The 12,792-nt window shown below is 37.1% G+C and overlaps 1 protein-coding gene across 4 annotated transcripts in view; it reads right to left on the bottom strand.

Moving 5' to 3' along the window:
- The window catches only part of CACNA2D1 (calcium voltage-gated channel auxiliary subunit alpha2delta 1), a 453,094-nt gene that overhangs the window by 80,210 nt on the left and 360,092 nt on the right, over window positions 1-12,792 (bottom strand). For all 4 annotated transcript variants that reach the window (XM_068400329.1, XM_068400331.1, XM_068400330.1 and 1 more), the window contains exon 12: window positions 7,719-7,823. In XM_068400329.1, the coding sequence (XP_068256430.1) occupies window positions 7,719-7,823 (105 nt within the window). The remainder of the gene's footprint in view (window positions 1-7,718; window positions 7,824-12,792) is intronic.

The raw sequence follows: 12,792 nt of genomic DNA, 5'->3' as shown, positions 1-12,792 counted from the left end.
CTGGCCTCTATTAGGAATAGTGTAGCCAGCCGGTCTAGGGAAGTGATCGTCCCTCTCTACTCGGCACTGGTGAGGCCGCATCTTGAGTACTGTGTCCAGTTCTGGGCCCCGCACTTCAAGAAAGATGCTGAGGTGTTGGAGCGAGTCCAGAGGAGGGCGACGAAGCTGCTGAAGGGTCTGGAGAGTCTGACCTATGAGGAACGGCTGAGGGAGCTGGGGTTGTTTAGCCTGGAGAAGAGGAGGCTCAGGGGTGACCTTATTGCAGTCTACAACTACCTGAAGGGAGGTTGTAGTGAAGTGGGAGTCGGCCTCTTCTCCCGGGCAACTAGTGATAGGACAAGAGGGCACAGCCTCAAGCTTCGCCAGGGGAGGTTCAGGTTGGACATTAGGAAGAATTTCTTCTCAGAAAGGGTTATTAGACATTGGAATGGGCTGCCCAGGGAGGTGGTGGAGCCACCATCTCTGGATGTGTTTAAGAAAAGACTGGATATGGCACTTAGTGCCATGGTCTAGTTGACAGGGTGTGTCAGGGCAACGGTTGGACTCGATGGTCCCTGAGGTCTCTTCCAACCTGGTTGATTCTGTGATTCTGTGATTAAACATACAAGAAGAAACTGCCTAGTACAATGTAAGTTTAAAAACACTTAGAAAATCAAGCACAGAAAATGAAATTGAAGGATACCTGGAAAAAGCAGCACTGTGGGGAAAAGATTCAGAGCAAAGCAGAAAACAAATATGGTTCAATAATGCAAGGCACTTCCAAAAATGGAAGTTATATTCTGTGGTGTATTTACCTCAGTGCTGCATGAAAAAACAGTAATAGAAAATACTCTGTTCTCTTGATATCACTTAAGTTTCTCTAACTGTTCAAGAGGATGTTTTAAGAAAGGTAGAGATAACATGTCATTATACACAATGGGGGAGAGAATAAAGAATTTGAAGAATTTGAGAAATAAGAGAATTTGAAAGAAATCCATTTGTTTAGCTGAAGACAAAAGTTGAAAAGAAAAGTTGGATGAGGGTGACAATACACAAATGGTTTCCTAAAATGCATGAGGAAATTATGATGAGAAATAATTGTTCTCTATAATGAATGTAAAATAGAAAAAAAAATCTCTAAACTTATTACACCTTAAGGAATTTTAAGGAAAGCTTTCTAAACAGGTAGGTGTTGAAACAGAAAAATGTAAATACCTAAGGATGCTCTGGAATTGCATACTTTAAAGATGAAGCTACATAAACACCATCAGGCATGGCCTAGGTATTAAACTGCTCATTGCAGAAAGTCCCGTTCCTCCAGTTCTTGAATTACAGAAGAATACAACCAACTCACATGGCATTTCACTGCAATCCTAAATTCATAAGAGTGAACGCACAGTTAATACATGGGGAGACTGAGACAGTATCAACCTTCTGATGTCTAACCTCAGTTATGCCATATGTAGCATTTTGTTTGTATAAATAAGTAAAATGCAGTCTGACTCTCTTGCTTTCATCACAAACATAATGTGCTTTCTATACTAAGTGATATCCTATCCTTGTTGCCTTGATTAATCATTTTATGCCATCTGCAGCATCAACCTCTATGTGATACCCTGAAGAAATCACTATTAATGTAGTTGTTTGGAATTGAATACCAACAAAAATAGAAGCATCAAATAACCTCCTCCATGCCAAATTTGAAGGAAATAAGCTGCCACTTGGGTTTTATGTAACAGATACACATGATTCTCATATGACCGATAAGGTTACTTTTCATCAAAGCTATATTAAAACTTTCATTAGCCTTCTACAGTTCTCAACACCACCACGTGGATTTTTATCTTGCACAGTAGATAAAAACGCCACATGGTAACCCAGACGGACTCATGCTCATAACAAACAGCAGCCTAAAGAGAATCTCTGTATCAATACATGAATGTGTCTGTGGACACATGCATGAAAAGGCTCTTCTGCACGCATATCTTCTTCCTAAAATAAACTCTCCTCTGCCCCGCTGCACTTTCTGCTTCTTCTAAGTCTGCAGTGATCTTGCCCAACAAACTAGTGTAGGTATATAGAACAGCACAGGGGATGTGTCGGTTGAAGGGAAAAGTAGGTGAAAAAGGGATAAGAAGTAAAGTGGATATGACGTCCTTATTGAAATCTTTAAGAAAAACCTTAGAGGTGATGTTATATAGTCTAAAGGTAAAGAGGTCAGTGAAAGACAGGGTGGGAAAGGCTGTGACAGACTGCTGTAATCCAACAGCATTGCCAGGGCACTGACACATGGTAGCGGTACGTCAGCTTTGGAGGAGATTGCTAAAAGAACAATATATAGACATTTTTGAAAAACAGTATCCTACAAATCACTATGATTCCTAGTGGGGGAAGAGGGCTACACACCCCACCAGGTAACTGTGGTTCAAAATTTAGGTCTATGGGGAAAAATGTGTGCCTAATAGCACACTGAAAAAAAATCGAAAAAAAAAGTTATTGCAGGGATTTACACAATTATGACGTTAAATAGCTTAGTATCGTGCAACTTGACTATTAGTGAAGCATGTCTGGATAATGAGCGTCAGAGGAGGAAGACTGCTGATATGGAATATTTAAATTCATAATTTAGTGGCATTACTCTATATTAGGGATTCAGAAGCTGGAACAGTGGATAGGTTGCAAGCGCTTCATTAATAAGTGGAGCTAAGAAAGAGGTAAAAAATAGATAATTTGCCTTAAGGATAAGATGTTTCTTCAGTGAGTACTCTAATAACATGGTATCCACTTCTACTTTGAAAGAAAAAGGAATGGATTGTGGAATTTATGAGTACTGACCCAAGTTTCACCCAGAATATTTTAGCTTTACCAGTTGTGCATGTCACAGTACATACAATAAATTAAAATTAATAGCTGGAAGATAACACACTCTTAAGACAGCAGTGATTAGGGAAGGAGCCAGGGAGCCAGTTTAACCAGCTAGCTGGAGATTCCTTCTACATGGGATTTCCTGTACCATCACTTCAAGGAAATTCACAGCACAGGGGGACTATCAGGAGAAACGAGAAATATCTTAGTGTCTGGTTGTCTAAAGATCACAGAAAGCTAATGTAGAGAAGGTCAGAGAACAATCTAAAATCTAGAGCTTAGAAACTGGTTTAAATTCTATCTGTCAAACTATGCTACATGCCATTCAGATATAAACCACAATTTTGCTTGCTTCAACCCTTCACCTCATTACTTTGTGTTATATCCTGTGGCACAAGTCTGTCACACATTCAGAAATGCAAGAACTGTTGGAGTACACTTTGACAGCTGTTAAGCTCTATTCAAAGTTGATATTAGTGTTGAGAAAAATGCTGTTTCTATTTTTGTCTCTACGAGTAACTCTAGGAAGTCACATTCATTCAGTCTGACACCTGATGAGACTCTCATGGCTACCCCAAGTGGAAATGTCATGGGCTTTTTCAATGGTCATTTGTAGTCAGGACTAACACTTTCAGCCTTGTCTAGAACGATTCATTCACCATTGCCTAGATTAACACAGTTTTCTTTTCAGCTTTACTGACCTGAGTTGCGCAATAATCGATTCAAACCAATGAAGAAAATAGTTCCCTCCTTTGGTAATGACAGTAGGGGGCATTTTGTAGGAAGCAAGAAAGTTTTGCAAGTGTTTTCTCACAGATATTTCATTTTGTCATTCAACTGACATGCTGAATGTGTCCCATTTGGAAGAAGTCACTGCCAGTCATGAACTTCCCAGTGGAGTTACAGCAAACTGGAGCCTTCTCCCATAGGACCTCTATCACTGTATTAGTTCTGTGCCTACCACATCATACAGATTTTTTTTAATGGAACTGAGTTGTTGGAAAACTCTGTATACCATTTCCTCTCAAATGATATTGTCAGAAAAATCTACACAAAATGAGGTTGCATTAATCATGACAGATAAGTCTCTGGGAATGGGACACGAGACCCACCTTACAGTTCTCCTCCTACCTGAGGGGTCAGATCCTCCTGCCTGTGTGGGTCAGATCAATCCAGCTGACCCACACACCTCTATCATGCTAGGAAACCTCAAACAACTAAAAATGTATGAGGTATGTTTAAGGTCTTCTCCTACTCACATAAACTGAGCAATCCTTCAAAACACAGATTCCAGGGTGCACAATTTGCCCCAAAGAGCTGTAGTTAGTTTTCTATTTTGAACCTGAATTCAAAATTCTCAGGATGGAGAACGCCTACTGGGCCTACATTTCAATTAAATTTATATTGCTGTCTTCAGTGAAGCCATCTGTAGTATGAGTGCAAATAAAATGAAAATTTACCATCCCCATTCCTGAAATTTAGCACGTGTGTGGTATTTCACACATTTAATGTGAGTGCCCCAAATGTCACTGTAAAGGTAAACATGCCAGTTTTTAAATATCAGGCACAGCATGTAGCTGGAATCTGTGACAATAAAATCTGGCTTTATAAAGGGAAAAAGGCATGCAAAGGTGAAACACAACCGTGATTTTCCACTTCAAACAGATGCAAACTAGGAATGTTCCTCCTCAAAATTGTGTTACATAAGTTTTATAATAACCCTCATATTCACACTGTAAACAATTTGTAAAGACAGAAGATTATTTTAAATATATCTCTATGCTACTTCAAACAGATTAAACCCCCTAATTTAACAGGACAATTTTCCAGCCTCTGGATTCTAGGCTGCTCTTTTAGTAGTTTCCAATTGTTTATTATATTCTTTCACTTCTTAACTTGAAGGTTGCACTAAGGGCACTGCAAACAAGTGTACTAAGTCATGTCATCTGATGGGCCAAAACTTATTGAAGCTTCTCTCATGCCAAGGAATTACAAAGTAACTGACATGAAGAAAACAATATTTTTAGAGCTGAAGCAATTTTACATTACAAAGATGAAAACAAGGATTAATAGATTTGAATGAATGGTCTTTTGTTTGTAGAAGAAAAACTAGTAAGTTTACAACACAGTGTACCTAAGACGGGAAATGACTGACTGTGATATAAGACAATAAAGATTCGTCTTTGATATACTGTATGCAGAACACAAAGAAAAATGGTCAAACAAATGCAGAGCAGGCAAGAAAAGACATCAGCTGATACATATTTATACTACGAAGTGCTACTACGGTAAAACATGGAAAACTGTTTAACATCTTAGTCATATTGAATAGTTTCTCTACAAACGATAATTATAAAGTTGGTCTTACATTCAATGGGCTATTTGTGAAATAAAATATAAATTAACTGCAATAAAGACAACAGAACCTAGATCCATATATCTTTAAATATCTCATCATTTAGTATATGAAAGCAGCCTATTATGCAATCTAAGAAGGTAACACTGTGTTTGTGACTGTGACTTTACAAAATTAAAAGTATATGTTTATTTTTCATGTTAGAATTTGTCTGTCAATTATATTATTATGTTCTACTGGATTAAGATTAACATTAAATTACACAGAGAGGGAACAAGAGAGCTCACATGTCATCATTCTGGAATCAAGTGTAGTCTTACTAAGGAGAGCATGACCACAAGCATGTTTTCTATTAGTCTTATTTTTAAAAATATTAGAATGTTATGAAAGATTGTCAGAGGGGTTTCATCATTATTGCTAAAAATGAATTTACTGTTTCAATTGCATTAGAAATTTTTCAACCATAAATTTCCCTTCAACACCACAAGTTTTGTTACTGATTGAAAACTATGAGGAGAAAGAAAATGGTTCTTCAAATTATACCTGCAAAAACCTTCTTAGTATTTCTTGTATTTCAAATGTCACCTTGGAGAAAACCAATAAGGGGGGGATGGCATCTAGCAACCCAGTACTTTACTTTATTAGGCAAGTAACAAAATGTCAATGCTTACTAAGGTTTGAACTTGTAGTACATAGAACTTAATCAAGTGTAGGAAATTTGCCTTGCATTGCATCTGCGCTGCATTTAATTATATAAAAAATATACTTAAATAATCAGAAATGCATACAGTGATCATTATCACCATTATACATTTGCTGTATACAGTAAAATCCCTAAACCCTCATTTACTAGAGGGAATAAGACAGTGAGAGTGTATTATGTATAAAACCAACCCAGCCTTTGCCAGTGCAAATTTACAGTATTAAAGGATGCAGTAAAATAACCATTTAAAATTAATAAATCCTACATTTCAATTATTATACTTCACAGAACAATTGATTGTCAGGCATGATGTGAGTAAGATCACAGATCTTAGCACTACAAACCTGTTTTGTTGTTTGGACTGGGCTTTTTACTATACTTTCCTCCTAACATGGCAAATTAAACAGAAAATAAGAAGAAATTAATCTTACATCTTCCCCCTTATGCACATATTTTCTTCAGCTGATGGCTTTTGTTGCAACACAATAAAAGCTACCAAGTTCCAATTTGAAGAGGAATCTCTGCATATATTTTCGGAATACAGCCATGTGTGTCACACAATGAGTTGCTATGATTTCAGCTCTTCCTTCTAATTGTCAGCTTTAAAAGTACTTTCAGCTCAGACACAAGGATTAACTAAACCCCACCATATCATTCTATGTGAAACACTGTTACAAAGCAGACAAAAAACGATTATTCAAGGTCACTGATTGAATCACTGGTGGAGATGGAAATTGTGTCTTGCATTTCTAGTTCTCCTTTTGATAGGATTCATTCAAATATATGAGGATTTCCCATGAAATACTTCCACTGCTTTGTACATAAGCATCCACAGCAACTGTTAAAATGTCTTGGTGAATTGTGATCTAACTTCTAGCTGTTTTTTTTGAAAAGGAAAAAAACAACCAAACAAAAACCCCCACAAAAAAACAGGTATAGGCACATCCCCAAACACTAGAAAAGGTAAATTCTTAGTTGTAGTGTGAACCCAGCTCATATTTAACTTTTATTTAGAAAGTGATTAAACTTCTAAATATAATGATTTACACTGAAATGTAGTAGGAGACAATTTACAAAGCTGTTTTGTTTCACACAGACACATATATTCATGCATTTGTACATCTATAAGTATGCAAAAGCCAGATTACAAATTTGATTAGATTAAAAAATCAAAATAAAACCCAGCAGAAATAACAATCCAATCTAATCTGAACAACAAAACTCATCCAGTGATTCTCGTGCCAAGCCCACACGGTGGGGGCTTGAACCACAGATCAAACTTGATCAATAGAAAGCCAACCCACTCCTAGCTAAGACAGTCAACGGTATAATTAGCCTCACTGGGAAAAACATGTGGGTTTGTTCCAGCCCAAATCTATTCAGATTCAGATTCTAACCTTGAGATCTGGTTTTGCCTTTGCCTGATGAACAACAAAAACACACAGAAAATATTCACAGTGAGGAGATATACCTGTAACTCATATCATTTAGCTATTTGTGTTTCTGCTTGATAATGCAAGGATTACACTAATACAAGAAAAATGTCAATAAAAAGTTTGATCATTTATGGCTTATGGTATACTTCTGTACTACTTGACACCAGTGAGTAACAAGGTGTAAAATATTAAATATATTTTATGTCTTTTTAAAGAAATGTTATAGATTGAGAAAGGTTTAAGTGCCCTAAGGTTCAATACTAATACTTTTTTAAAAAGTACTTTATACACATATCAAAAATGCTTTCACTTCCATATTTATATGTTCCTCTTTGTGCTGCTGAATTTTATGTAGTAAAATCTTTCATGTATCACTTACTTTTTTGTCTTCATTATATTTATGGAAAATTTCTTGTGCTCTTTCTTCACCACCATCCGTAAACAGCATAATAATCTTATTGCAGTTAGCTCTAGAGACACTGTGCTGTAGAAGATACAAGCAGAAGCTTTGTTTTATTTCAGGCTATAAGGAATAACAACTGTTATATTTGATGGTTCTCATATCAACATGCTTACTACTTTAACATGGTAACGGCAAAACTTCCAAAGTCTTTTAGGATTTCATTCAATACCACTTTCTGAATGAAAAATCAAATAAAGTAAAATAAAATAAAATAAAATAAAATAAAATAAAACCAAACCAAAATAATTTTTCTGTTCCATGAGCATTAAACAGGACTCATTTCAGACCTGGCCCAATACAGAGGAATGGGGATCTGGTGGTTCCTCTCACCCCCACCAACACAAGGAAAGCTCTTTAGCTCATACCCATCACATCAACCTCACAGTGTTCCTCTACAGGTGTTCTGCATGAGACTTGCACAGGGAGGGCCTCTAAACATTTTTACTCTTCTCTTTTCTCATCTTTACTTTTGTTTCATATCCTTACTGTCCTTGTAGAAACTTGGGAACAATAACCCTCTAATGAACTACTGAATATTCATTTTTTTTTTTCTGCTGGACTCCTACTCATAGAAACTATCAAGCTCACTGACCACTTAAATGAAAACTCTGGTAATTTAGGCATCCTATAAGTACATCTAAAAAACTCTGCCTTATAAACTTAGAAATATTCTTGCGTTGGAGCTTAAAATAAGCTCCATCTTCCATTTCTTTAATTCTTTCCTGTTTTTTTAAATTATTTTTTAATAGACTGAAATGAATAGCTAACCTTTAGAAAAGTATTTTAGAATCAGGTTTACATAATATATTGCAGCCAAGATATGGCTGCCTAGAGTATTAAGATCTTTCCATCACCTACTTTTCTAATTAGACTGCAACTCAGAGGTGAAGAACTGAACATGCCCCATTATTTCTGGAGAGCAAGCCTGGAATAAAGAGAATTGAGAAGAAGCACCTCTGACTCCTAATTCAGCAGGCAAATTAACTAGTAAAGTCACTGAGAAAAATGCACTGTGTTGCGCAAAGAAATAAAAACATTGTTCCACATCCAGAACAAAGGAGAGATGAAGAGGAATTTTGGCTCCTTATGAAAGGAGCCAAAGGCTCCTCCTTTGGCATTCATCTTCTTTCCTTATTCTCTAAAAGTCAAGAATCTAGTCTAAGAAAATTGTTCATTAATTTTATAGCCAGCACTCGTTGTCCTCTGTGTTGCATACAAATGGTCCTAGTCAGGCACATGTTGGTACTTCTGAGTAGTTGGATGTGACAGAGTAAAACCCTTAGAGATTCAGTAAAATAAATTCAACTTCCCCTTCCATAAGCCTGAATTTTGCTGTATGAATTTACTATATATTCAGGAAAAGAAATAGGAGGCTCACCCTTACAAAGTACCTGGTTCTCCCTTTGTGACTAGATATTGACTTCCACCTGGCTGGTCAGGTGAGATGATCCCTCTCCCTTTCATTACTTCTCATCCTACTCTCTGATCTGATTCCTCGTTCTTCCATAATAAAGAGACCAAAACATCAAAGCCAGCCCTCAAACATCAGCCAATAATCCTCAGTATTGCAGCTCCACGGTTCTACAGTGCTCCCAGAAAACTAAAATACAAAAACTTTATTTACCATCACTATATTAACAGATGAATAATTATTCCTCAGAGATGATTTGTATTGGTAGTTCAATATTCAGTGAATAACTACTTATTTAATAATTTGAAAAAAAAACAACTCCAAAGATCTTGTTACATGTAACAACACATAAAAACTGCTTGAAGTCAATACATTCTCTCCAATCTCATCAGCACACTCTTTCCTTTGGAATTAAATAATTTATGACCATTTTTTGCTTGTGAAATATAACTGACAAGATACTGCTTCAGGCTGCAATCTTTTCGATATTAAAAAATAATAAAACTAGACCTGGATACTTCATAAAGAAACTCACCTACATTTAGAGTGATTTAATATACGGGCCAAAATAAAATCAGAGGGAAACCAAAGAGATGACAAGGAGAGAGACCAAAGCCTGCTCATATTATAAAACTTCCCTGTTGATTTTGAAATGAGCACTATTATAGGCAATGTGAACTTGAGCTAGTCTTTGTTTTAACTGACTAAATCAGGATTTTTCTAGCGGCTTACTTAGCATATGCTTGTACAGTATCAGAAAAATCCAGTATTTTCTCTTTATCTCCTAGTACTTACAGAAGAGCATTTACTTACACTACGCTGTTTAGACATTAAAGTCATGTCATGGAAAAAAATTCCAAGATTTTAGCCTCCAAACAATATTGGAAATCTGAACATGAATAAGCTCAAATCATATGATATTTTCTCACCATAAAAACTTCGCATCCCACTGAATGAACTTAACACATCAGTCTCTTACAAGGGATCAAGAGGAAGGCAGAATTGGCCTTTACAACACATCTTTTTTTGCACCATTTGCACAACGATGGAGAGATACTGGCTCAGGGAGTGAAGATAAGTGATTTTGCAAAGCTGATTTTCTGAACTGTTTCTGAACAGTTTGCCTCAGCAGTCCAATGAATGTCTCTTCCCTCCCATCACAGACCACAGCTGAAGAGGAATGTGTTGTGTATACAGCAGCTTGCCCAGGACAAAAATTGGCTTCTTAGCTTAAACCACAGAAGAATACAAGTTGGAACTGAGTCTACGTGTTCATTTTTAGCTCACTCTTGCACTTGATAAAAGCCTTTTTTTTTTTTCAATTTCAAACAAGCAAGCAAGACATGCTCCATTTTATACTGTGCCTAAAATTGCTTTTGTTTTATCCAAGTTTCACATCCCTAAAATTAACTCATTAAGTAGCAGATCATGATTATATCTCGTGACACTTTAGGAATGCATTTGTCATTATGAGTTTCATGTCACTGAGGAAGGAAAAGGTAAAGCAAACCAAAAATCAACTACTCAAATCAAGAAGAGATGATTTCAATAAAACGTTTTTGACAAACAGTAGTTATTATGGTATGGGGGAAAAAAGCTCTGAATTGCTGAAGCTGAAGTATTATTATTTTCAACAAAATAGCAAGTTAATATAACAATAAATACTGGAAAAAATACTGCATAAAATTGATGGAATCGAGATTATTGATGAACACTTGAATTACTATGTTGAAAAAAGACGAAGTGTCTGTTTCCATCTAGCAACACATCAGACAGCAAGTTTTATCATGGCACAAGTGAAATATTACTTTGGTATTCAGGAAAATTGATTGAAATAAGTGTTATCCAGAAACAGTACCCACAAAATTACTATGAAAATTTGAGCTGTTAAAAATTTTCCATTTCCATGGACTTTAAAGCAATTGGACTGTTTGAATTCATAAATATACAACTGGAAACTATTCAAAGCATATTTTTTATCATTTGTTTAAGCCTGCATTACATCTTCCTATTATATTTTCTTGTCACCAGAGTCTAGCACTAACTCCATGTCACGGTTTAAAGCTGGGCCAGCTATTAAACCTGTGGCAGATGCCCTCTGTTATCCCCCTCCCTCCCCCCAAAGGGAAAGGGAAAGGGAAAAGGGAGAGAGACTTCCGGGTTGGAAAGTTAAAACAGTTTTAATAAACTATAATAATGAAAAAGAGTATAATAACAATAATAGAAATAATCAAATATATACAAATATATATACAAAACCAAGACTGAGCTCCCCTGAAGTCAGCCACGTCACCACCGGCACTGCAGGGCAAGGCTCCGGGAAGGCCCAGGCTGGGCCTAGCGATGGTCGAGAGCTGGATTCAGGGATGCACGGATCGGGATCGGGGGCAGCAGGAAAACAGACGGAGTCCTCCTTGGACACCGGCCATAGCAGAAAGAGAGCGAGACCCTCGTGATCCCCCCCCTTTATACTGAGAATGACGTGTATGGGATGGAATACCCTCGTTGGTCAATTTTGGGTCACCTGTCCTGTCTGCTCCCCGCTGCAGCTGCGACCCCCCTTCGGCTCTTCACTCGTAAGCAGTGAGGAATTCAGCAGTGACCTTGGTTTCTCTAAGACTAAGTACAGCAAGAGCCTTACTGCACAACATCCCTACCGGTACCTCAGCGATAACTACAAACTTCGAGCGTTATCAGTCCTGGAAGCAGACACTGTCCGCAAAAACATGCAGTTAGTTTCAGAAAGTGCAGTTACTTAGAGGAGACTTAGCTGGAAGTAAAAATCACTGAAAGGAAAATCGGCCTGGTTTAAGCCAAACCAGGACACTCCATCACCAGCCCTTTACTCTTCCTGCCATGTGGATTGCCCAATATCTGGAGAGGATGACTGCATTTCTATAACCTAGTGCAAACTCCTAATTTCCCTTAATATACACATCCACAATGTCCAGCCATAATTTACAGGCTTGCAGAAGATATGTGAGGTTAATCACACCTCTGTCTCCAGTTATGAGAGAGACAGTCCCACTATGAGACTGATCTCCAATTATTTTTTTAAGCAATTTTTTTAGTCCTACAAACAAATCCACTTTGGGGCTTCCCTTGTCTTCAGGTCTTCTTAAAACTGCCTGTACACAAAGTATGTATCTGGTGCTACACTAAATGTTAACCAAATAATAATGTTAACCAAATATAAATGTTATGAGGAACAAGCTGTGTTTGGCAAAATTTCTTGTGTCGTGTCAATTTCCTCCAAACGACATGAATGAAGGAAAAGGGGGAATGCCATTCACTCTGGTCTGAAAAGCCCGATAGCTTTTAAAATCCTGATTGCAGTTTTATATAACCATCAGCAGAGGGCACCCAATCATCTCCCCACCAAACCCATCTGCTCACCTACATAGTGATCTGCTGAGAAAATACCCTTGAAAACACTGTATTTTCTTTTCCTCCATCAAAATTTAATAAGGTTAGAAATTTTTCAACCAGCTTTAGCCCTAAACTGCATACACAATGGCAGGGAAGTGCTCTGAAGTACAGAATCTGGCAGATTAGGGGAAAAAAAATAAAGATTTGTAT

Source organism: Nyctibius grandis, chromosome 5, assembly GCF_013368605.1.
Source record: "Nyctibius grandis isolate bNycGra1 chromosome 5, bNycGra1.pri, whole genome shotgun sequence".
Lineage (NCBI taxonomy): Eukaryota > Metazoa > Chordata > Aves > Nyctibiiformes > Nyctibiidae > Nyctibius > Nyctibius grandis.
The sequence above is the reverse complement of the archived record's forward strand: the minus strand, read 5'-3'. Positions and strand labels throughout refer to the sequence as shown.